The sequence below is a fragment of the Rhamphochromis sp. 'chilingali' genome (assembly GCF_963969265.1).
Source record: "Rhamphochromis sp. 'chilingali' genome assembly, chromosome: 1".
In the NCBI taxonomy this organism is placed as follows: domain Eukaryota; kingdom Metazoa; phylum Chordata; class Actinopteri; order Cichliformes; family Cichlidae; genus Rhamphochromis; species Rhamphochromis sp. 'chilingali'.
Window position 1 is genome coordinate 45,137,444 of NC_137929.1, and position 27,012 is coordinate 45,164,455.

Genomic DNA, 27,012 nt, shown 5'->3' on the forward strand with positions numbered 1-27,012 from the left:
CTCTTCTTTTTATTTCATGTTTCGAACCCCAGCTGCTATGCTGAGCATCCATCCTGACCGATCTCAGTTCTTTTGGTACGAGACGATCACGCTGAGCTGTGAAGGGACAGACAACTCTGGAAATTGGACTCTGAAGAGAAACACCTCCTCTAAAACTGCTGAGTCATGTATCTCGGGTTGGGGAGTGTCAAATCAGACGTCATGCACTATTGTGGACACCTATGCATCAGACACTGGAACATACTGGTGTGAGTCTGATCGAGGGGAATGCAGTGAGACTATCAACATCACAGTCAAATGTAATGCTCTTTGTTATTTGATGTTTTAGACTTTTTATCTGATATACAGCTGAGGAGTCATAGCACGGTTTGATTTTCAGATGGAGTCATCCTGGAAAGCCCTGCGCTTCCTGTGACAGAAGATGAAACAGTGATACTTCTCTGCTATTACAAGTACGATGAAGAGAGCAAGGCGACTTCTAATTTCTCTGCTAACTTCTACAAAGACGGACATTTAATCAGTACTCAGCCTGCAGGAAACCTCACTTTCTCAGCTGTGTCCTTATCTGATGAAGGTTTCTACAAGTGTGAACACCCAACAAAAGGACAGTCAGCACAGAGTTGGATGGCTGTCAAAGGCAAAGGTGGGTTCAGGCAACAAGACATCTGTTTTGAGGAGAAATGTGGTAGACGTGATACATAATCAATAAAATACACCCAGTCTGTCCTTTGACATATTCATTGTGCTCCAAAAGCAATGCATTGACTAATTTCACCTATTTAAACTAGCCACTGAGGATTGATTGACATATATTCAAAAGATTTTGTTATTTTCCAACTGAAGCATAAAATCCTTATTGAGGCAGTCCTGTCTTCCTCCCCTCACCCCAAATGGTCACAACAGACAGCAGATGGCCCCGCCCCTCCCTGAGCATGGTTCTGCTGGATGTTTCTTCCTGTTAAAATAAAGTTTTTCTCTCCCTCTGTCGCCAAAGTGCTTGCTCATAGGGGGTCATATGATTGTTGGGGTTTTCACTGTTTTCTTTGTATTATTGTAGGGTCTTTGCCGTACAATATAAAATGCCTTTAGGTAGCTGTTGTTGTGATTTGGCGCTGTATTGAATGCTGAATTGAAACTATTTAAAATGCAGTCACACATTTTCAGTATATCCACATGCACATTGCATGGTCAAAAAAATATAAACAGTATAAAAAGTGGATGTAGCCATTCTTGCACCACCCATTACTTAGTGAAGTACTCTTATGAAACCTCAAGTTTAGTGCTTTACCACTTTGAAATGGACATGATAAGGGAAGAGGTGTCCAATGCATAGGGATGGGTATTGATAAGATTTTCACGATTCCGATTCCATTTTCGATTCTGTTTAATGATTCGATTCTTTATCGATTCTTTTATCGATTCTTTTTTAAAAAGGAGAACACTAAGGTCGATTAGCTTAGAACTTTGTTTTATATCTTCTCTTTGAGCAAGATAGAAATTTACAAGTAACATGGCCTTACAAACCCAGCAGTGAGATCTTAAGAGATCCAGACTACGGCTCTTCAATGGGGTGTCACAGGGTCCCCAGGAAAAAAAATTGTAAATGTAAAATAATAAAATAAATATTCTTCTGTAGCAATAACAAAGTATAACATAAATTATTCTGTAGCAATTACACAAGAATATCCAGTAATGTCCCTGCCTACAATTAAACACATTCACTTACCGAAAATCGGGGCATCTGCTGTGGCAGCCTTTTACCACAAACTTAGTCACTGCTCGGTGACATTCGTCTATCCTGGCCTGAAAGGAGACGCTACCAGTAGACTGCAGCAAGAACTGCCAGCATCTGAGCCAGACAGACTCTGTCTCTCTCATCATGGTCACCTAAATGCACAGTAATGGCAGGTTTTGTAATAAGGCAGATCGCGCTAACATAATATGCACTGTTAGTTGATTATTTACCTGCCGCATTAACGGGAGAGGACGTGCAAACGTTACCGCTGCTGCTGGGTTGAGATTCACGAGTCCGGAGCGGAATTAAAAACACGACATTCATTTACGGTCATCGCGTGTTTAGTGAGCAAATGCTTTTGCATATTCGCAGTGTTTCCTCCCTTAAATGAAATATCTACTTTTCAAGTACTGCAAGTTGCCCTGTTGTCATCCGTTCTCATAAAGTATAACCAAACTTTTGAGCGTTTGAGCCGCTTTCGCGCCGTGTTTCCTGCCAGGTAAATGACGCTCCGCAACATGGTGACGTCATTCGGGGCGACTGGAATCGATGAGGGAATCGTTTGCAAAAATGGCAAACAATTCCAAGGAATTGAAACAGTGGGAACCGGTTCTCAACAAGAACCGGTTTTCGATACCCATCCCTACCAATGCACATTCATTGTTCAAGAACTTATGACTAGGGATGGGTATTGTTTAGGTTTTATCCGATACCGGTGCCAAATAAATCGGTACTTTTGAAACGGTGCCGGTGCTTAAACGGTGCTCAAACCGGTGCTTAAAGAATGGAGAACACAAAATTGGTCCAAAAACCTCTCATGTTTAGCTGTTTTTTTGTAAAAAGATAATAATGTTAGCCTTTTCTGCAGTTATGGGGCATATATAATATCACTCTTGGCTGGAAGCAGTGCTTAAACAATGGAAAAAACACAAACTTTGTCCAAAAACCTCTCATGTTTAGCTGTTTTTTTTGTAAAAAGATAACAATGTTAGCCTTTTCTGCAGCTATAGGATATATATAATATCACTCTTGGCTGGAAGCAGTGCTTAAACAATGGAAAAAACACAAACTTTGTCCAAAAACCTCTCATGTTTAACTGTTTTCCACTTTTTCTTTGGTCATTTTAGCCTTTTTGGCCAGGGTGAAGGGAGTATCTGCCATCAAACAAGAAGACAGCTGCATGTAGCTATGATGATGTTTGCTAGTTCACCTTACATGCAGTAATGTAATAACGTGGTTAGCATACTCAACGGAAATTACACGAACAACATTAAGCTACTCCCGCAGAGAAGAACGGCTGCTGCTGCATCATCATCCGTCATCATTTCTGCTATACTGGCAGGGCTAGGGGCCAGGACTCTCCTCTTCGGGTTTTTGGGGGATGTTGCTAAATCCGGGTCCGATAACAGGCAACACACCCGCAGTAGATGTGCACGGTGTGAGGTCTCGCAGCAAGCTATCAAATACGGCGCATTTCTCGGCTTTAAAAAAAACCCGCTATGCATCGCCAGGTGTTTCATCAGATTTGAGGTGTTACCTCCTTTGACAGTATCACAGTATCAGCTTAAAGCACTTGTTGCAGGCTGCTGAGTTTGCATATTGTGCTGTGAAGTACAGCCAGACTTTTGACTGCTTCGCCTTGGACATTTTTAATCTGTAGCTCTGCTCTAAAAGAACGTACGTACCTGGGCCCGCCTACTATCTTCGGAAACATAAAATGATTGGCTAGAAGTGTATCACTGCTCAGGAAGAAAAAGCACCGAAATAAAGCAACGAAATGTGTGCTGCTTTTCGGTCTGGTTACTACCGTTTATGTCGGAACCGGTGCCATCATGAACACCCCCCCGCACACACACAAGAGCACAAGAGAGATGAAGACACCCTACAATGAGCTGAAACATGCACTTGTTATTGTTAAAACAGATTATTATGACTCAAAATATTATTTGGTTTTCATACGTGTCTATTTTCAGTGATATCAGCTCTAATAGCAGGATATTAACTAGGCATATAAACCTATAATTCTCTCTCCTTTTTGCCATACTTTTCAAGCTACCTATATTTGACAACAACATAAAAATTAAAATTCTGTTTTGGAGGCACGACCACAATATTTTTAGTGGCCCCGTATGAAATACATTCTGGAGGCGCCCTGTCTTTGTGAATTATTAAATTATTATTATTGAATTAATTTGGTCTTCTGATGAAAACAAAAAGAGGATTCAATTAAAGAAGATTTCATAGGCTTGCTTTAACTTCTAAAAGAGTGTAAAAAAGAGACTTTACACTTTTTTCACTTACTGAAGGGTGTCTCATTTCCTGTCATGCTCAAGTGCATGAAGCCGCTTCAGAGGGGTAGGTGTGAAATGGTGGGGGTGTAAATTCATGAGAAGGATAAGTGTTTGGAGGGGGAAACCAAACAGCACTGCATTCTGCAGACAGAGACCACAGGGGGTGGAAAATAGAAGCCCCCTGCATGTGCTCACAGTGTTGATCTGACATTTGGAATATGAGGGTTTTTTTGCAGAGCCCACCAACACCTAATCATCTGTGCGACCCTAATAACTTCCTGCAAGTCAGAGAGCTGCTGAAAAGTTTCTAAGAAAGAAAAGAGCACCAAAGCACAATGGAGATCTCTTCAATGTGTCTGATTATCTGTGAGTAAATTTTACTTTTTTAGTTGTTTTTAATTCAGCTGTAATTGAAAGAATTCCTGAGCTTGCAGGACATTTGAAGGTTTTATTAGGTGTATGTTTCTCCAAAGATCGCAAAGAAAATACGATTACTTCTTTGTCCTACAAAGTACAACTTGATGAGAGGCTGCTTCCTCACACATTCTGCTTTAAATTTCTCCCATTTTTTCCAGAGTTATTAGGTTTTGATTTATGTTCGGCTCTTCACAACCTAAAAATGTGATTTGCTGTTTTTTAATTTCACTTTCATTTACTCACTTCCACGTTGCTGTTTTCAGACATACTCGTGATATATTGCATGGACAGAATGATGTTTTGCATGATAATTTTACTGTGCTGCGAGCTTAAATTGTTAAACAGAAGCGTCGCACTACAAACCCAAGTTGGCAAAGTACACAAATGGTTTTCCTACTGCAACATGTCAACATATCAGCAGTGGACAAAGTCCGGTTAGTTCCTTTTTGCAACCTGCGTGGACTCTCTGTGATCTGCCAACAATGGTACCAATGCCAAGATAAACACACTATTCATTATGTATATCGTGAAAACAACATAATTATATATTTTAACACCCTTGAGTTATATTGTCTCTTGTAAAAGGGACTTCTTTCTTCCCACTTTAACCTTAAAGTACTTGCACAAAGGAGATTTTAAGGTATTTGGAATTCACTTACTAATATCGTAGGGTCTCTATATTATCAAGCATCACAAGGGTGTTGTTGTGAAAATCCTTCTGAGACCAAGAAAAATAAAGTTCTGGACATTTTTTTGTGTGTTTGTTTTTTGGAAGATTTTAAATTTTTAGATGATTTGGATTAAATACAAAACCTTTTTCCAAATAGCGGTTTATTCATTTATTTTTTATTTTTTTTTTATTTTCTGCCACTAGTTCAACAACAGAATGATGTTATGTGGAGATTTGGTGTTCACGTTCATGTGGATTTCTGGTTATTGTTTTGTTCACAAACAGTAAAATTGTTAGATGAAGGAAACTGGAGAGGAAATGTCTGCTCATCTACACAGGACTTCAACGGTCTCAGCATAGAGACGCAGCTTTGTTGCACTCTGTTGAAGTACAGTCATCTTCCAGAGATCATGAATTTTTCTTATTATTAGAGACATCAATATCAATTGTTACTTTGATGGAGTAATCTTGAAGATTTTGTCTTGACTTAACTGAATTGACTATAATTAGGACTCAAGTGTATCTGGATCCCAGTGCATCAGGCATGCCATGAACGCGTTATAGATACACCAAAGATTGTTTTCAAAAACCTGGTTTTCTATTTCCTGTTTGAGGTCACCAGAGGGCCTCCAGGCTTGGCAGTTGTGGGCAGTTTTGTCCTGTCTTCATGTCTCATGGTAAAAACAGCTGGAAACCAGTTTCAATAGAGTTGAAATTGAACTGAAAAAGAAGGGAAGGGTACAGTTTAATGCACTGTTAGGAAATATATTATCAAATGTATAACTAAACAGAGTAAATAGTTTAAGAAATAAAACTAATTATGCACTCTATGTTTGTGTGAGTGTGTGTGTTTGTGTGTATGTGTGAGTGTGTGCATGTGAGGGTTAAAATTGCTCTACATTTCTGAAATCCTACTACAATGAAGGTAGGCATGTAATAGTTTTCAAGACTGTAAGGCCAGTAAGCAAAAACAGACCCAAATGCTGAGCTGATAGAGAGTTGCATCAAAGTATTATAATCTTTATTTACACATGAGTTAAGGTACGCACTGAGGGGTCTTGGTAAAAGCACAGGGGTTTCTTTCAGTTCTTGAGGGAAATGTCCATAGAGAGAGACGAGACGGGTGTTAAAAGGTCCACAAAGTAAAAGGTCCACACAAGGTCTGGAGGCCAAATGTTTTCATTCTGTATCTGCCATTTCAGCTTTAATTAGACTCTGTTTAATGTATTCTAGCCTCTACACGAGATTAAAATGTTGCTGCTTTCCAACATACTGGTGATATACAGGAGGGACAGGATGATGTTTTGTGTAATCATTTGCCTGCATGGAGCTTAAATGGATAAACTGAAGCATCGCCCTACAAGCTCAAGCTGGCAGTAGTAAAACAGTTGCCTAGCGATCGTATGTTATATGGACGACAGTATTGGCCCACAGCTGTTAATCTTTGAATACAGGTGTTTTACGTTGCATTTACACAGCTGTATAAAACTGAGCACCCTTTCAGTCCGCCATTACAAACACTTACAAAAGATTGGGTCGTTCTAAAGAGGTCACTGAAACACTGAGCGTGGTATGACTAAAGTCCATTCGTGGAATTTCTTCCCTCCTAGATATTCCATGATCAACTGAAAGTGATATTATTACGAAGTGGAACAACAGCAACTCAGCCAAGAAGTAGCAGATCACACAAACAGAGCAGAGTCTCTTAATACGTAAGAGTTTCCAACGCTCTGTTCACTCAGTAACAGAGTCCAAACCCCCTCTGTCATTAACCTCAAACAGTGTGCACTCTTGTAGGTGTACTCCATCTGTGGCCTTTGCTTTGGTCCATGTCTTAATTTGAGACGTTCCTATTATTATCATTGTTATTATTATTTTATACACAGATGTCATGGACTTACAAGTAATAGATTGATATGATGCGGTGATATGGTCTTAATCTTTTGTGGATTTCTGATCATTTTTTTTGTCCATGAGCATTAAAACAGTTAGATGAAGGAAACACATCAGAACACTAAACCATGAACATATTATATACGCACTCAAGATTGTTTTCAGTTTGCCTTGTTAGATGAGCACCTCTCTGGTTTGTGTGCTGTGACATTTTCAGAAACCTGGTTTTCTTTTTCCTGTTTGAGGTCACCAGAGGGCCTCCAGGCTTGGCAGTTGTGGGCAGTTTTGTCCTGTCTTCATGTCTCATGGTAAAAACAGCTGCAAGCCAGTTTCAATAGAGCTGAAATTGAACTGAAAAAGAAGGGAAGGGTACAGTTTAATGCACTGTTAGGAAATGTATTATCTATATTCACAACATACTTCATACCGTGTACATTATAACATACCATAATAGACCCATTTCTGTAATATACTTACATATCTATACTATTGCTAATATATATTGTAATATACCTATATCACTAAAGCACTTCTGGATGGATGCAAACTGCATTTCGTTGCCCTGTACCTGTGCATTAGCAATGACAATAAAGTTGAATTCTATTCTATTCTATTCTATTCTATCAAATGTACAAAACAGAGTAAAATTGCTTGGAAATCAAACTTTTAGCAATGGCTCTGAAATAACTGAAAATCAGGTTGTGTAGGAATGTTTAGCTTATTTTAGAGTTTAGGAATGTGTTAGATAGGTAATAGAATTGTGAGACACTGACACTGCCTTGGATATAAATAAAGGCCGGACTGTGTCATGAACTTAGGAGTAGATTTTAGGAGACCCTCCCCCAGTTGAACTGTGTAAGTAAGACAAATGCTGAGTGGAAATTCCTCAGGGCATGCCTGGGTGGGAGTCCCAAAGTTTGTAACTAAATAACTTTGGTTTGGAAGGGAGGTGGACTTTTATGACCCTCAGGAAGGTACGTACATAGAGATATACGCACATAGTGTTTTAACTGTTACGCACACACATCCACACGCACACTCACTCACGTGCACTCACACATACACACAGGTACACGCATACACTCACTCACGTGCACTTACACACACACGGATACGTGCACACACAGGCATTCACGTGCTCGTGCACATAGACACAGACACAGAGTTTGCAGCACACCGTGGGGGGTTTTATGATAGGGTCGCTCCTACAAAACTGTGTTTCACAGAGTGAAAGATCATGAGTGAAGATTTTGGAGAGGGGCACCGGCCTGGCAAGTCTTCCCTTCTAGAAGAATGCATGCTTAAATGAGGATAAATAAAGATGAGTAAAGTTTTTGTGAAAATGACTACTGAGTCCGTCTCTGGATGCTCGAGGAATAAAAAGAACCGGGGTAAAACTGATTTCGCAACAGTTGTCATTCACTAGGTGGTTTAATGTTGAAGAACATGTTTTTCTCTATCAACCAATGCTTGCCATGGGGTCTCCAGACCTGTGTGTCTGGGGCTTACCACAAGTCTGCAGACTTGCATGTTTTAAAAGGACCAAAACTCAGCCTGATGCTTTTTTCCTCTTCTTTTTATTTCATGTTTCGAACCCCAGCTGCTATGCTAAGCATCCATCCTGACCGATCACAGTTCTTTTGGTACGAGACGATCACGCTGAGCTGTGAAGGGACAGACAACTCTGGAAATTGGACTCTGAAGAGAAACACCTCCTCTAAAACTGCTGAGTCATGTATCTCGGGTTGGGGAGTGTCAAATCAGACGTCATGCACTGTTGTGGACACCTATGCATCAGACACTGGAACATACTGGTGTGAGTCTGATCGAGGGGAATGCAGTGAGACTATCAACATCACAGTCAAATGTAATGCTCTTTGTTATTTGATGTTTTAGACTTTTTATCTGATATACAGCTGAGGAGTCATAGCACGGTTTGATTTTCAGATGGAGTCATCCTGGAAAGCCCTGCGCTTCCTGTGACAGAAGATGAAACAGTGATACTTCTCTGCTATTACAAGTACGATGAAGAGAGCAAGGCGACTTCTAATTTCTCTGCTAACTTCTACAAAGACGGACATTTAATCAGTACTCAGCCTGCAGGAAACCTCACTTTCTCAGCTGTGTCCTTATCTGATGAAGGTTTCTACAAGTGTGAACACCCAACAAAAGGACAGTCAGCACAGAGTTGGATGGCTGTCAAAGGCAAAGGTGGGTTCAGGCAACAAGACATCTGTTTTGAGGAGAAATGTGGTAGACATGATACATAATCAATAAAATACACCCAGTCTGTCCTTTGACATATTCATTGTGCTCCAAAAGCAATGCATTGACTAATTTCACCTATTTAAACTAGCCACTGAGGATTGATTGACATATATTCAAAAGATTTTGTTATTTTCCAACTGAAGCATAAATTCCTTATTGAGGCAGTCCTGTCTTCCTCCCCTCACCCCAAATGGTCACAACAGACAGCAGATGGCCCCGCCCCTCCCTGAGCATGGTTCTGCTGGATGTTTCTTCCTGTTAAAATAAAGTTTTTCTCTCCCTCTGTCGCCAAAGTGCTTGCTCATAGGGGGTCATATGATTGTTGGGGTTTTCACTGTTTTCTTTGTATTATTGTAGGGTCTTTGCCTTACAATATAAAATGCTTTTAGGTAGCTGTTGTTGTGATTTGGCGCTGTATTGAATGCTGAATTGGAACTATTTAAAATGCAGTCACACATTTTCAGTGTGTCCACATGCACATTGCATGGTCAAAAAAATATAAACAGTATAAAAAGTGGATGTAGCCATTCTGCACCACTCATTACTTAGTGAAGTACTCTTATGAAACCTCAAATTGAGTGCTTTACCACTTTGAAATGGACATGATAAGGGAAGAGGTGTCCAATGCACATTCATTGTTCAAGAACTTATGACTGGTAATTAATTCATGAGTGAGCATTACTTGGATAATCCTTCATTCTGATTTCAATAAAGGCCATAATTTACTAAAGGAACTTCATATTTTATTTATTATGACTAGAAATTCGTGGCTGAGCCAAGCAAGTCAACAGAAAAAGGTTTAAAGAGGTCACAGAGTGAGGGAACGTCCCCTAGACTTTCTATAGCATTGGAAGTCTCTTTCCAGTCACAGGAGTCTCCACCTGCTGGCCATTAAAAGAATGAAGGTTTAACATACTTGCATATTAGACCTTGAGGCTGTATCCATCTTTTATACTGCCTGTGCAGTACTGATTCACACATCTCATCTGCACATACTTAATTAGAAGGTAAATATGAGAAATACATATATAAAGTCCAAGAGCTTTTAAGCTCCTGTGCCCTGTATTTCTGCTTTGGCTTTCCCTGTCGGTTACTTAATTGATTCTACTGTGTATTGTTTGATTTCCTTCCTTTATTGTTGCCTTTCAGCCATTTATTCTGCCTGTATTTTTGGTACTTTCTATGCCAACTCTGTTATTTTGTTCTGTCTTCCTTACAGTCAGAGCTCAGCCATCAGTATCTGTGCCTGGACTGATTGGTGCTATTCTGGTGAAACTCTTCTACACTGTGATTATTACACTGGGTGCAAATGTACTCATACGCTGAGCTAATGGTAGAAAACCTGAGAAAATGAGTGTGATGTGACCTCTTTCATATCATTGCCCTCATATATTGAAATATATCTTTATATTTGTACAGCCATGATGTTTCGCTTTTTATTTGAAAATGCTGGAAATTAATCGCAACAAAGAATTTAGGAACATCTGAGATAAGATGCAGTAAAAATGTTTAAGGATGCGTTCACCAACAGCTATGGAGTCTGTGTATGTAATGGTGTTAAACATGTACTCATAAGACAAGTATTTAACCATCCAGCCATCAGTTTTTGCAGCTGAGCTAGAGCTGGAGCCTATCCCAGCTGTCATAGGGTGAGAGGAGCTATGGACAAATTGCCAGAACTGGTGAGATACAGATCTGAGAACAACCAAGTAACCTAGCATATCTTTGAATTGTGGGTGGAAGCTGGAAAACCCACTGGGAGAAGATGCAAACTCCACTTAGAACACCAGGCAACTGATGGATTCACACCCAGGACCATTTTCCTGTGGGGCCGTGGTGAGAAAACCATATCATTATGCCGTCCTTGTTACTATATGACTGTAACTACCCTCTATAGTGTTTTGTAAACCATTTAACACATTAATATGGTTCTAATAAATGACAACTGGAGTACCTGGAGAGAACCAACACCAGCACTGTGAGAAGATACAATCTTCATACCGAAGACCAGGAAACTGATGGATTCACACCCAGGACCGTCTTCCTGTGAGGCCGTGGTGCTAATCACCGTATCATCATGCAGCCCATGTTAAATTATATGACAGTAACTACCCTCTATAGTGTTTTGTAAAACATTTAATATGTTATTGTGGTTCTAATAAATGACAACTGGAGCATCACAGAGTGCATTTTGTGTTTTCTGTAGGAAAATACACTTTAGGTTTTAAAAAGGCATCATTTTACATCTGGGTGAAGTGTTTTTTATAAGAAATCAAAAAGGATCAAACTCATATAGAGGATAAATGTTTTAATGACTATTAAGTTACATAGATGCTGCCTTGATTTGCAGCCAAATGTCTGTTCAAAGCTAACTTTTCAGGAATAATTTAAAATAACTTTCAGTGTACGATGAAGCTCTCTGCCTGTAACTCAGGGTATCAGCATGTTTACATTGTTGACAGGTGACAAAAAGAAATGTTTCTCAGTGCTCACTCATTTTTTAGGTAATCACCATTCAAACTTGGGTGATAATAATAATAATAATAATTGTTATGGCCCTGGGCCTTGAGGGAGTGAGACCGCTTTTCTCTTCAAGCAAATCCAATAGTGCCAGGACTCAATAATGATTGGCTAGCTGGAGATCTGTGCCAGCCCTCCTGTATGCAGTTTGCAGTGTGTCAACCCTCATAGACAGGGCTGCACATAAGTGGTCCGCAGGTGCGCATGCGCTGTCAAAATAAAAGACGCGCAACAAATAATAAGTTGCAACGCACGTTTACGTACATAAGATTTTCTGGAGGAGGACAGACGTTTGTTTAAAACTCTTAAAGATGTCAAGAAGCTCCTTTAAGCAATTACTTTGGTGTTCCTCCACCTCCAAAGAAATGTCAGAAGGAGTCCGAACCACAAAAGAAGCACGTATTCTCGGAAAAGTGGTTGCAGGAGGTGAGCTGGCTTCAAACAAATGATGAACGCACAGATGTGGTGCAGAATATGCCGTGAAAATCCCACTCTAGCGGACAAAAACAGTGCTTTTTATATGGACGCAAACACACATTGCAACTTCTTATCTGGTGTGCGTCTTTTATTTTGACAGCGCATGCGCACCTGCGGACCACTTATGTGCAGCCCTGCTAATAGACACTTGACTGCCTGGGATCCGGTGGTGCTCCAGGAAGCAATGAGTGGTTGATTGTATGCACCTGTGGCTCTGTGTCTGCTGCTTAGGACTGAACATGCTTCCTTCTTGCCTCCCTCTTTGAACTTTGATCACTCAACTCTGTTCATGGCATTGAATTTTGTTTGTTAACCTCGGTGCCTGGTTGAACTTAACTTGATTAGAGTTTTGTGATGCTAGCTTGCCTCAGTTAACTCTTAGCTTTTACTATTGTCTGTGTTAATGCCTTCATGTAAAGTGGTCTGTTGAAAAAGCCCTGTCGGTTTTTTGTTTTACTCAGTTTCTTGTGTGAGGGCTCGTGTATGTTACGCCTCCCTAGTAGAGGGGATCGTAACAACAACAACAACAACAATGATAATAATAAAAATCCCAAGATGTAAACCTACCCATGTCACACATTCAACTATGTGTTGCATAAAAGCTTTCACTATAGTGAGATGCATTCAAATTATAATTTGAGTCAGTCAGATCTGATCTTCAAGGTTACAAACATTCATTTCTAATCATTAAACTGCTCAAATTCCAAGTTAGATTATTGCTCATGTAACCTTTGTATCCTTAGTTGTTGTAAGTCATGGCAAGTCAAGTTAATGTGTAACTGCTCTTTTTGTATGCCTTTGTACAGTTATAGTTACTGTATCTTGTATTCTTTATATTATGTTGTGTTGTATTTGAGCTTAGGCTATTTATTTATTTCACCAAAACACACAACGCAAAATAAAACTGTAGACAGACTTGACTGAGCATTGTCGAAGAGAAGGCTTCAGGTTTTCCATTAATTTGTCCTTCCTCTTTATGTTACAATCAACAGTTTGAGATATATGTTTAGTTTCATTTGGTTTAATTTCTTGTGAAGAATGACACAGTAATTTAGGTTTCATGTAACTTTATCTTAGCCTCAGCATCTTCCTCTTTGAATAGTTTCGTCAGAAAAAAAGTTTTTGTCCCTGTTGTTTTGTTGTTTCATGTTGTTTTTGTGATAACAAAGTCCATCTGAAGACTGTTCTCGAAAAGACGAGCACCAAATGATGTTAGACCTGCTGAAGTGAGAAAGTTGTCTTTTTTTTGTTTTCTTTGAGGATCGAAAGTTTTACTTCAGAAAACAGTGAATATGTTTATTAATAAACGCTATTAAAGTTGAAGTTAACAACAGATCCTTTGCTTTACTTGCTAATGTACTAACAGCATTAACAACCTAAAACACACAAAATGAAAAAACAAACAAACACAAAAAACATGTAAGTCGAGCACTTGCAGACTCAGCAGCACTTTCAGATTAGCATCTACTGCATATGAATGTAATACCTTTCATAAGCTGTGTTATATTATATTATAAATATACTCATTTATTATTTAATGTTTTTTTAAATATAAAATGATGGTAAATGTAAATGGCCTGTATTTATATAGCGCCCCAAAGCGCTTTACATATCCAGTCATCCACCCATTCACACACACATTCACACACTGATGATGTGTTATTTATTGCAGTAACATTGCTTTTTCATGAAATACACTTTGCTTCTTAGAAAGAACTCAAATAAAAGCTGAAGTCACTTTAATGTGGAAAATGATGCATGTAAAACATGTTTGGTTGGGTTCTGAGAAAACTTACGAAGCGTTTCCGCACTGAAGAACACCAAAACTACACTTCCTCTTTTGCTCAGTTTATATGTGAGGAAGGCAGTCCAGGTCCTCACTAGCTGTCTTGTTTCCTCTGCTGTATGAACCTGTTACAAGGTCATTTTGCTGGTTTTCACAGATCATTGGAGGTAAGAACTTCTCCACTTATCCCTACTTTATTCATCTTTTAATTTGTAATTTGTGTGATTGAAAAGGATTCTAACTGAATATAGTCGAGCTTCAGTCTCTGTTCGGTTTTCTTGTTCTGTTGTTTCAAGTTTCAAAGTTCTGGATTCCTGATTCAGCTTTCCTGTTTTACTTCGAAGGTTAGCTTTCTTTCTTCTCTGTGAATGTCTTCACCTGTGTTTTGTAAAATGTATTCATCACCTCTGAGAACACGTGGCACATGTATGTTTCAGTATGTTAGCTACAGTCCTGCTCCTATCTCTTGTCAGCAAAAAACAAACAAAAACAAACATAAGATGAAACAGGAAATTCTGTCTAAGAGTGTGCTGTTTGTGCAGTGGTGATATTTAAATGAGAAAAGCTGAGAACGACTGTTTTGAAGCAAGTCAGAATATCTAAAAGCCTTATTGAATCATGTTTTAGTTATTGTCTGGCTCACTTTGTGTTTTCCTGTAGATGATGAAAAACTGCTTGAGTTTCTGTCAGTTTAATCCAACTGACTTCTGACTGTGCTTCCTTTGTTAACGTGTGTGTTAAAGTGTGAAGAGTGGGTGGGGTTCAGTGTTCACAGAATGGATAGTTTATTTTAAATATTATATATTAACCTATTTTTTTTTACTTTTAAGAATGTGGCCATGATAAAAAAATAATATCCTATACTGGTTTATGTTTTATAACCTTTTCACAGTAAAGAGAGGAGCTGGTTGACCTCGGATTAACTCTAAAAGCTTTTATTAATATCTTAAAAACAAAAGCTATCAGATTCTCTCTCTGTGATGAAATGAATTCACGTCAATGACACTGGAATCCTAGAATAGACACTTGGACATAAACGTAGCTCATAATTTGAAACCTTCATCCTAAGAACCCACAGTCACACAGGTGACACTGCTACTTTACACATTGAGGGAAGTTTCTATTAAAGTTTGAACATTGACTCTCCCACAGTTTTCCTGACTGTAAAAATAGGTCTGGGCTCTTATGGGTTATTATGCACGTATATGTATATATCAGGGAATGAGGAAGTTTGTTTAATGTAATATCTGTCTTTGTTTTTCTCTAACCCGATGACACAGGGCTCACTGATGATATCATTGATGATGCAGCACCTCCTGCCTCTCACTACTCTGCTCCTTCTGTCCATCGTTCCCACTGAAACTGCAGTGGTGGCATCAGTGGCACAATGTAATGAGTCTTTTCTTGAGAAAACTCCACCAAACATCCCAGATATTTTGGAGGAAGGGAACATCAAGGACCAGAACAGATACAAAGTGATCTGCCAGACTTTGACAGACATCAGGAGGTTTGTGACGCTGTACGACACCAAGAACAGGATTCCAGTTTTTTCTGCTGCAGAGTACAGAGGTGGAGGCGAGGGAAAGGGAAGTCGTTGGAAGATTGAACCACAGGTATCATTATAAGTAACAGCCATCTGATTTAATACATCTTTTTAAGCTTTAATAAAATATGTTCATAATGCAGTGCTACGTGATGATAATACTTACCACATTTATTACTGTGAATCTTAGTATACCACTAAAATTAAACCAACTACCCACAGTGCTGTGCTACTGCTATTGCAACTAAAGCACTCCAGTGAACTACAAAAGTAACTTTTATGGTAACACTTTATAATAATGTCATGCTATTAGTGAGTAAGACATTTTTCTCTTAATTAATAAACTCATGTATAACACGTTCATGGTAACATTTAGAGAGGCTGAATAAGTGATTAACAAAGTAGTTTCATTGACATTTATATACGTAACGATTAAGATATGAGCACATTGTTTGTGAGCGATCTAATAAAGGTTTTATTAACACTTATTTCATACTGTAATTCATGGTTACTTCAATCAGTTATTAACCTTTAGTTCAGTACTTTGACTGCATTTAATGTGTAGAGCATTTTTGCCACATAAAGCATTTATAGAACAAAATGAAAGTATTTCAAGACTGCAATTACAAATTACGTACTATGGAGGAGTAATCCTTTAAAAATGATGAATGAAACATTTACTAATACCTCACTAATGCTGAATAGTCCGAGATTATTATAAAGTATTACTGCTTTAACTTATTACTTATATTCAGTGATCCCATTTATATGTTGATGACGCTACAAAGATTTTCCATTTTTTCTGATATAGGACACGTCTGTATATTTCCTATGTAACAGCAGTCTTGTCAGTTAAAGTTTGCCTTTTTAAATGGTAGCATTAAAATATGTAAAGCTCACAACTTAAGAGGGCTGTTATTATGTTTAAATAATACAACTTTGATCAACCAATTAGTAAATGTACATTTAGTCGACTTTGCAGCAGCCATGCATGGATCACTAATATATCATTTTCACTTTTATAGCTTGAAAACCAAACTGGTGATGCCAATATGACACCAGCAGACAAGAAAATCACCTACGACCACCAGGCTGGAACTAATGATTACAAACAGACAGAGTTTGACAGAGGGCATTTATTTCCAAGCTCTTATAGGAAGGTGACATAAACTCTACATATACCCTGACTAATGCTGTTCCACAAAGAAGACTATTTAACAATGGTAGGTGGAACTTGATGGAGAGATGTGTTAAATGCATTCTGGATAATTACTGCATTAAAAACAATAACCAAAGACAAGGCTTTGTAGTGATCGGAGCACAGCCCGGCAATGAAAACCCACTCAACCAAAGGATAAATATACCTTCAGTGCTGTGGTCGGCATTCTGCTGTTACAGTCAAAGTAAGGAGAGCTGGTTGGCGAGTGCACACTGGGGTGAGAACACAGATGATGGCCCAAAATATCTGCAGACCAAGACCTTGGCAGAACTCCACACAAAGCTGAAAATTGAAGCATTTCCTGGACCACAATGCCGTAATGGCAAAAGTGCCACTGAGCTTTACTCAGAAAGTCCCTGCAAAGCCCAATGCCGACAAAAGTGAAACAGAAAGAAGAGTACATCTACTCGTCCTACAACCACCCCCACCCCTTCAGTCTTCTTCTTCCACATGTAATTCACCAATCCCTCCCAGCTCCAAATCTTTCTCATCACCTGGAACATCTGTCTCACTTTCCTGCACAGTTCCAAATTACAGTACCACATCTGGCAATCCAACAACTGGCCCTCTGGGTACTACAGCCAGTGTTTCTGCTGCTGCATCTGTCCAGATTTCTAGCACATGTGTCAAAAGGTTTAGAGTAAAACCTTTTGACACATGAGAGTGATGAGATTCCTTATAAGGCAACAGACTAAAGATGAGAATTCTGATTCAAAGCAATTTTTTTTCTTTTAGAAAACTACCTGTAAGCACCATATGAGAAGCCGGGGTTAATCGAAAAGTGATTTGGAAAAGTTAAAAAACACGATCATATTAAAAGAATAAATAATAAGGAACTGTATGATTGACTTTGAAATGACTGAAAAAAGTACATTCAAAAGTTTACATCATTATTGTGAAATGAAAGGGCATCATCAGTTTTTCCTCCTAGTCATTTTTATTGATTATTTCATGCTGATGTTTTCTTACCAGAGTCTCTCTAAACATTGTTCTCTATCAGACAGGTGCCACAGACCACATCACAATGCAAATATTATTGATGCTTCATAAAGGAAGCTTGCAATCAAAATTCTTGGCTGAATAAACAACATCAACACTGCAATTTACAAAACAATTAAAAATAAAACAAGTTGGATTATATCTTTTTGGCAAAGATATACATAAAGCATTTCTCATGCATAAAGGGAAACTAAGCATGGTTTTAAAATTAGCAATTATATTACATTTTAATTATAAATGTCTGATTTAAACCACATTTATTTATCTACTATTCATGCCTGAGATGATAATGAAGTAAAAGCTACAGATGTGATTAAATGAATAATGATGTTTTTGGTTCGGGAATCGCATGAAGGATTTGTTAAGCTGTGGTTCCTGCTTTGTAATCTCCATGTTTATTCTTTCCTGTGTTTATAATGACCGTATAGTTTTGGTAATTTACCTGAATCATGTGCCTTGATTTCATGCCTTTATTTTCCTTCCTGAGTGCCTGATTGATTCTTGTGCTTTATCAGATTTACTTTCTTTGTTTTTGTGTTTTTTGACATTTATTCTTCCTGCATTTGGGGTATTTTATCTGCCAGTGCTGTTATTTTTTTCTCTTTTCCTCACAGTCAGAGTTCAGCCACCATTGTGATTGTTACACTGGGTGCAGATGTACTCATACTCAAAATAAGTGGTGTTACCAACATAAACTGCTTTGAGATCATCTCTTGGTTGAAAATGTCAGAAATGTATCAAATAGCAAAAGCAAGGACGATTTGAGACAATATTTACACACACTGTGATGTGCTGGTATACAGAAAAAAATGTTTAATGATGTGTTCACCAACAGCTATAGAGAAAAGAGAAGTATTTGTTGAAGTACTGAGTTGTAGTACCAGCTACAACTCAACAACTGGTTGAGATAGCTGGAGGCTATCCCAGCTGTCAAAGGGTGAGAGGAGTTATGGACAAATTGCCAGAACTGTTGAGAGACAGATCTGAGAATAACCATATAACCCAGCACATCATTGAACTGTGGGTGGAAGCTGGAGTACCTGGAGAGAACCAACACCAGCACTGTGAGAAGATACAATCTTCACACCGAAGACCAGGAAACTGATGGATTCACACCCAGGACCGTCTTCCTGTGAGGCCGTGGTGCTAATCACCATAACATCATGCAGCCCATGCTAAACTATATGACTGTAACTACTCTCTATAGTGCTTTGTAAACCATTTAATATGTTATTGTGGTTCTAATAAATTACAACTGGAGCATCACAGAGTGCATTTTGTGTTTTTTGTAGGAAAATACACTTTAGGTTTTAAAAAGGCATCATTTTAAATCTGGGTGAAGTATTTTTATAAGAAATCAAAAAGGATCAAACTCGTATAGAGGATAAATGTGTGAATGACTATTAAGTTACACCGGTGCTGCCTTTATTTGCAGCCCAATGTCTGTTCAAAACTAACTTTTCAGGAATAATTTAAAATAACTTTCAGTGTACGATGAAGCCCTCTGCCTGTAACTCAGGGTATCAGCATGTTTACATTGTTGACAGGTTACAAAAAGAAATGTTTCTCAGTGCTCACTCATTTTTTTTTAATTTTTTTTTTTAAAATGCTCACTCATTTTTTAGGTAATCACCATTCAAACTTGGATGATGATGATGATGATAATAATAATAATGATAATTGTTATGGCCCTGGGCCTCGGAGGGAGTGAGAAAGCTTTTCTCTTCACGATTGGCTAGCTGGAGATCTTTGCCAGCCCTCCTGTATGCAGATTGCAGTGTGTCAACCCTCATAGACAGGGGTGCACATAAGTGTACGATGAAGCCCTCTGACTGTAACTCAGGGTATCACAGCATGTTTACACTGCTGACAGGTGACAAAAGGAAGTGTTTCCTTTAGGTAATCAACATTATTGTTACCCTGTAACTCAGGATAACAATAATAATGACATTAATAATAATAATAATGATCCCAAGATGTAAACCTAACCATGTCACACATTCAACTATGTGTTATAAAAAAGTTTTCACTACAGTGAGATGTATTCAATTTAGAATTTGAGTCAGTCAGATTTGAACTTCAAGGTAAGATCGCCTATTTATAATCAATAAATTGCTAATATCCAAGTAAGGTTATTGCTCATGTAACCTTTGTGTCCTCAGTGGCACTGAGTCATATCAGTTTATCTCAATTCAGAGGTTTTTGAAGCTTTGTATTTTTTTTTTTATTAATTTTTACACTCAACAAAAATATAAACGCAACACCTTTGTTACTGCTCCCATTCCCCATGGGATGGACGTAGAGACCTAAAATTCATTCCAGATACACAATATAACCATCCCTCCCAAACAGTGGTCACAAATCAGTCCAAATGTGTGGTAGTGGGCACATCTGCTATATTGAGATAATCCATCCCACCTCACAGGTGTGCCACATCAGGATGCTGATCTGACATCATGAGTAGTGCACAGGTGTACCTCAGACTGCCCACAACAAAAGGTCACCCTGGAATGTGCAGTTTTTTTGCGCTATTGGGGGTCTGGGGACCCAGAACCGGTCAGTATCTGGTGTGACCACCATTTGCCTCATGCAGTGCAACACATCGTCGCATGGAGTCTATCAGATTGTCAATTGTGGCCTGTGGAATGTTGGTCCACTCCACTTCAATGGCTGTGCGAGGTTGTTGGATATTCGTGGGAACTGGTACACGCTGTCGTATACGCCGGTCAAGCACATCCCGAACATGCTCAATGGGTGACATGTCCGGTGAGTATGCCGGCCATGCAAGAACTGGGACATTCTCAGCTGCCATCTGCCCTGAACAATGTGAACCATGATTCATCCGTGAAGCGCACACCTCTCCAACGTGCCAGACGCCATCGAATGTGAGCATTTGCCCACACAAGTCTGTTACGGCGACGAGCTGGAGTCAGGTCAAGACCCCGATGAGGACGACGGGCATGCAGTTGAGTGTCCCTGAGACGGTTTCTGACAGTTTGTGCAGAAATTGTTTGGTTGTGCAAACCAATTGTTCCAGCAGCTGTCTGGGTGGCTGGTCTCAGACGATCTTGGAGGTGAACCTGCTGGATGTGGAGGTCCTGGGCTGGTGTGGTTACACGAGGTCTGCGGTTGTGAGGCCGGTTGGATGTGCTGCCATATTCTCTGAAACGCCTGTGGAGACGGCTTATGGTTGAGAAATGAACATTCAATGCACGGGCGACAGATCTGGTTGACATTCCTGCTGTCGGCATGCCAATTGCACGCTCCCTCATTGCTTGTGGCATCTGTGGCATTTTGCTGTGAGACAAAACTGCACATTCCAGGGTGGCCTTTTGTTGTGGGCAGTCTGAGGTACACCTGTGCACTACTCATGATGTCAGATCAGCATCCTGATGTGGCACACCTGTGAGGTGGGATGGATTATCTCAATATAGCAGATGTGCCCACTACCACACATTTGGACTGATTTGTGACCACTGTTTGGGAGGGATGGTTATATTGTGTATCTGGAATGAATTTTAGGTCTCTACGTCCATCCCATGGGGAATGGGAGCAGTAACAAAGGTGTTGCGTTTATATTTTTGTTGAGTGTATGTCATGGTTTTTGGGAGCAGCTGAGGGATTTTCAATTTTGGTCATCAGGATGGTACCCTGGCTACTCTCGGAGCCGCCTGTGTCGCACCTGAGCCCCCTCCGCTGTCAATTACAGGAGGCCTATTTAAGCCAGGGCTGCCTACTACTCATCGCCAGTTCGTTCAGTCACTTACTGTGGTAACTAGGCTTCGTCTACACTCCGCTCTGCCCTCGCCCTGTCTTCATGTTTAACTCTGCTCCCTTGTGCACAGGTGTCCATACAATCCCGCCCTGGACTCATCGCCTGTTGTTCAGAGGAAGTGTTCACCTCCTTGTTCCACCTCCGTCGTCAGCTCTCATTAAGGGAATCATCATCTAGTCATTCACCTGCATTTCGTCCTGCAAGCCCCGACTCTCTTGGCAACACTGATGATTTCTCATTCAACTTGGGCTAAGTGTAGTGATCAAAAACACACAACAACCACCAAAGCCCTTGATACTACTATTAGAAACTTCAAGCCCAGAATAAAAGAGACAAGGGGTCAATATTAGCCAGGATATGAGTGACATGATATGATATGAAGATGATATGATGATATAATAAAGAAAAGAGCAAAAATAAGGTTTGCAATAAAACTAAAACATCACAAAAAAAGATCACTTACAATCAACAATGTCTCTTTAACCTTCCTGTCGTGTTCGGTTCGATTTACAAATTAAAAAATTCGTAAATATTGTTTTACATCCGATTGCCTCAAGTCCTCATGACATCCTCCACACTATGCACTTGAACATATAAAAGTGATGAGCACCTCTTTCGTTGAATTTTGAGTGTTTTAATCAACTTTGTTACATCTGTGGTGTTCCCCCTGTCCCACTGAATGACCACTGAACGACTCACTGAACAACCCATTGACCCACCCACTGAACTGAATTTGGTGGTGAAAAATATGATAATTTAAGAGCTGTTAAAACTGACCGGTCATTTTTAACCGGGAACATTAGAGTAAGGGGTGAGGGTGAATGGTGCAACCTGCCCACAATGTAACAATCACCTGGTAACTCGCTCTCACCAGAAGAAAACAGATGCCCCTTACTTAAAAACCCAAATCCACTCCAGATAAATACAACTTTATTACATGCAAATGTTTCCCTAAGGAAATGATTGGTACCACTGCAATCGTGTTATCATAAACACAGCAAACCAATTCCCAAAAAGCATCTAGGCAAGGCCTAATTTTCTATAAGCTGTGAGCCCCAGCTCAGGGATTGCACATTGCCCGACTAATATTGCACCTGGCCCAGTTAACATAAAGAGCAAACCCAAATGCAAAAAAATATAAAATAAATAAATAAATCTGTTTTAAAATGTGACCCATACTCTAAAGCAGACTAGGGAGAACGAGCGACAAAAGGAGAAAAGGAAAAACTTCTCAGACTCATTACCTTCCCAAATCACCTTTGTTCACAGCCGCTCATCAGCACAAAGGAGAGAAGAAGAGCGCCTGCTGCTACTTCCTCTTTTATACCCTCCCTTTGATCCTCTGGGTCCTAAAACCTTCACCATTAAATAAATAAAGAGAAATTCTCATTAACTGAAAAGACAAAAAAATTAAGAGGAAGGATCTTTTCATTGTCATTATGCATTCACAAACAACACTTTGTTTGGTAACGCTCGGCACTGAAGACAAGGGGCACTTAGCTCATTACCTCACCCTTTTACATACATACATACATACATACTGTACTTACACTACTAGTCAAAAGTTTTAGAGCACCCAAATTTTTTTCAAGTCTAATGAAAAGCTTGAAATAGTACAAACTTAAGTGGTAAAGTGCCAGAGATGAAAAAAAGGCAAGGTTACACAAAGAAAGGTGTCAGTCAGTACAGTTTCCTTCACCATGAGGGAGGCCGCCAAAGGGACGAATCACTTTACTGTTTTTCCAAAGTTTGTCAGTGTGAACAAGATTTCTCTGTGGGGCAACCCACGGGGGTGTAAAACTGTAGCAGCGTGTGCAAAGCAGACACTCTTGTGTATGCAATGGTTTATTTGTGCGCCCGCTGTTGAGTTGTACATGCGCGGGTTGTTGATTTTACATGCGAGGAATTTAATTGGGCCCGTGAAATGAATATATTTGTTCTGATGATTTTTTACTTGCACATTTATTATGATTATAACTCTAAGAACTGAACACTGCTGATAGCTGAAGTCTGGCTTTTTAATTAGTACATGTTGCAGTGTAAGTAATCCAACAATAGCTTTACCAACCTGATTACAACCTGTTTAAATATCAATTAACAAACAAACTGAGATATATATACATAATGCGTGATATAAACAGTAGCGCAGTCATGGTTGGCTGCCTGTACCTAAACTGTCAGGGCCTATTTTCTGCTCCAGTCCAGTCCAGGCTCCACCTTTTTGCTCTTTGCTGTGTGCCTGCAGACAGACTCCATGTTAAACTATGGCAGCATCATCTTCGTTGTAGCCCCAGTTTGCTTAGTGTTGCCATATCTTTCATTCACACCCCTGTTCCTGCATGTGTTTCTACTGCAGGTCTTTCTTTAGATGCAAATGTGAGTGAAACGTTTGCACAGAGCTTCCACAGTGACACTATAGAGTCGTGCATTAAACGAAGCACAGAAGTAAAAAATTTGCACAAAGATTTTTAAAAATATTTGAGAGTTTCTCAATGAATAGTTGCTGTCCTAATTCAAGCTAATTTCTAATTTTGCTTCTTGTCTGTTTGAGATCAACATGCAAAGAGACACAAAAACAACACGAAAAAACAAGGTGACAGGAACAGAAACTGAATGAAGGCCTTGCATTTCACAGTCATAATGTTTCTGAGAACAACCACGAAAAGCAGAACATGCAGACTAAAATAAAGTAACTTACTGTGAAAACAGACTGCTGTGTCACCATCGTCAAACAAACAACATTAGTGTGACAATACATGTCAAAGTGTTAACATGAAGAAGGATAAATTAATGTAAAATACTGAAGTCTGTTCTCCAGTAAGGGTCTCACACACACAGCAATGTCTTGTTTGCTGCAACTCGACCTGTCAAACCTGCAACTCCAAGTCTTCCCTTCACAGTAGAAACAGACCTGCTGACTACAAACACTATTAAACTGTATTTAAAGTTGTGGTCTGCCCATCACACAGGCCGCTGACTCTCAGAAACACACACACATGTTGGTGTGTGTGTTTGTATGCATACATAGATAGATAGAGAATGAGAGACGAAAGGAGAAAAGAGGAAGTTGAGGTGCGAGACTATACGCTGTGTAAAACTGACAATAATCATAACATACACACTAAATTCTGAGTAGGCACCGACTTCCTCTTTGAGCCTAACTTATATTTAAGGAGGGTGACTCTGCACCGCACCAAGTATCTCATTTCCACTGCTCTGTTAACCCATAAAGGAAACCTGAAGTGGTAAGAACTGTTTTCTTTATTTTATTCATCACCATACTGGTCATCTTAGTAGATGTGCACACATACACACACACACACACACACACACACAATTGGAGTCAACAAAGTAAAGCCAAATTCCATTAGTTAGCATAGCAGTCACAACAAGCTGTACAAACTAATATGAAGCAACATTAATTGAATTAAAGCAGCACAAAGTTTAAAAAAAGAAAAAAATGATTCTGAACTCCATTACTGTAACCCTTTTTCTTAACTTTCTCTTAAGCTTAACTAAACTCGTAACAGATGCCACACCAGTTAGATGTTTACCTCATTCCAAAAAGGATTAAACATGAAACGCAGAATAAAAGTTTAGTAGAATCACATTTTCTAAAGATTTATTGAGTTGTTTGGAGCAGACTGAAACTGAATTTCACTCCATCTCAGGCCACTTGGGCTGAACTTGTCTGGCTGTTACATAACAGACACTCTACACCATTAAAAGAATTCATGATGACGGTTATCAAACGTGAAGTTTTGATCTTCTTTTGCTGCTGGTTCAGTGAATTTTGGTCAGAGTGATGAAACCTTCATATGTCGGTATTCAGCACTGATGGCATGTTCGTGTACGTGCCGTGGGGTGAACGATCCACGCTTTTTGTTTTTCTTTGTGCAGAATCTGTTTACCTGCTCTCATTTGCTGTTTTAGCTGTTTGGCGATTTTTGAAATAGTTTTCTGAGCTTTAACCTGAGAGTCTGAAAGCCTCAGTCTTAATTATTGTTGAGCTGACTTTGTGTTTACCTTTAGATAGATGAAGAAAGTGTCACGGTTCGGGGCAGCGGCCGTGTGGAGAGTGGAAGGAGGACTCAAAACGCAGCACTTATTCAGATGTGAGGGTGATTTATTGATAATAACAAATATAAAGTGGGGATGGTAAAACAGAACTAAGGATGAACTAACTGGGAGAAACTACACAAAGAAATAGCAAACCTGAGCATGAAGGGAGAACGGCAGGGAGCACGCAGGGGATTACACCAGGTATGAACACAGACAACGCGACGAGGAAAAGAGGCAAACACACACTATAAATACACAGAGAGACACTGGGAAATCACACACAGGTGGGAGACACAGCTGGACCTGATTAACCTGACGAGACAGGGGAACACTAACACCAGGGACCAATAGAGAGAGCACAAACCCAAAACCCAGTATCTAAAATTCCAAAACACAAACCATCCCAAAACAGCCCAAGAATAATAAAGAGAATAATAAGGAACACAAACACAAAGTCACTGAGTCATGGCCGCAGGACCATGACAGAAAGACACTTAACAGGCTTGAATTGGTTTTAAAATTTGTAAGAATGCAGTTTCATATGCAGGTTTCATCCGCCAGATTTTCTATGGTTAGACACCTTTTTATGATTCACAGTTTAAGCTAATCCTTATCTTATGCTGGGCCTTTGTTCATCTGAAATAAACTGCTTTATTTCCATTCCCGTTAATCCAATCAAATTCTCACTACACGTCCTTTGCAAACAGAAGGTTTGAACCGCACAAAATCCCTTTATTTATAAAGTGATTGCTGCTTGGTTTACTTTTGTAAATACTGTATTTGCATAGTTTCCACTGAGACACTATTTCTTGTGTTACGCCTTTTTGACATTACACAGGTTCAAGAGTAGAAACAAATTGGGTAAAGTCAGCATTTATGGTAATCCTTATCCTTAGTTTTGGGCTCACAGTGATTATTTGTGCATATATTTACCTCATGATTTGAAACTTTATCTGAGACAGAAAATACGGTAAATTTTAACTGTGCCTCTTTAAATGTAATGATGTGTAAAGGTTTTGGTTTCTCCTCTGACCAGATGAATCAGGGCGCGGTGATGACATTACTGAAGCAGCTCCTGCCCCTCGCTGCTCTCCTCCTTCTGTCCATTGTTCCCACTGAAACTGAAGTGGTGACATCAGTGGAAGACTGTAATGAGTTTTTTCTGGAGCAAACTCCACCAAACATCACAACAATTTTGGAGGGAGGGAAGATCTTGAACCAAAGCAGATACAAGCTGATTTGCCAGACTTTGAATAACACCAGAACATTTGTGACACTCTACGACACCCAGAACAAGATTCCAGTTTTTTCTGCTGCAAAGTTCAATGGGAGCACATCTGAAAGACCCCAGATCCCA

At 39.4% G+C, this 27,012-nt stretch overlaps 2 protein-coding genes across 2 annotated transcripts; both read left to right on the forward strand.

The window, feature by feature from the left end:
- Positions 1 to 37: 37 nt before the first annotated feature.
- LOC308408304 (sialoadhesin-like) lies at positions 38 to 10,622 on the forward strand (the record flags this gene model as incomplete). The annotated part of the gene is made up of 5 exons (XM_080900507.1): positions 38 to 299; positions 380 to 643; positions 8,607 to 8,873; positions 8,954 to 9,217; positions 10,494 to 10,622. The coding sequence occupies 5 exons, from the start codon at positions 38 to 40 to the stop codon at positions 10,598 to 10,600; spliced, it is 1,164 nt and encodes a 387-aa protein (XP_080756633.1). The 3' UTR covers positions 10,601 to 10,622.
- Positions 10,623 to 14,175: 3,553 nt separating this feature from the next.
- LOC308406262 (endonuclease domain-containing 1 protein-like) lies at positions 14,176 to 17,300 on the forward strand. Its single transcript, XM_080897168.1, has 3 exons — positions 14,176 to 14,224; positions 15,338 to 15,670; positions 16,626 to 17,300. Exons 1-3 carry the CDS (start codon positions 14,177 to 14,179, stop codon positions 16,767 to 16,769), a joined length of 525 nt encoding a protein of 174 aa, XP_080753294.1. The 5' UTR covers position 14,176; the 3' UTR covers positions 16,770 to 17,300.
- The last annotated feature ends 9,712 nt before the right edge of the window (positions 17,301 to 27,012 follow it).

Bases quoted from the DNA above. Each gene is read 5' to 3' on its own strand.
- LOC308406262 (XM_080897168.1), top strand. From the start codon at position 14,177: ATGAACCTGTTACAAGGTCATTTTGCTGGTTTTCACAGATCATTGGAG. The intron at 14,225-15,337 runs GTAAGAACTTCT...CCGATGACACAG, and splicing joins GTTTTCACAGATCATTGGAG to GGCTCACTGATGATATCATT. The intron at 15,671-16,625 runs GTATCATTATAA...TCACTTTTATAG, and splicing joins GTTGGAAGATTGAACCACAG to CTTGAAAACCAAACTGGTGA.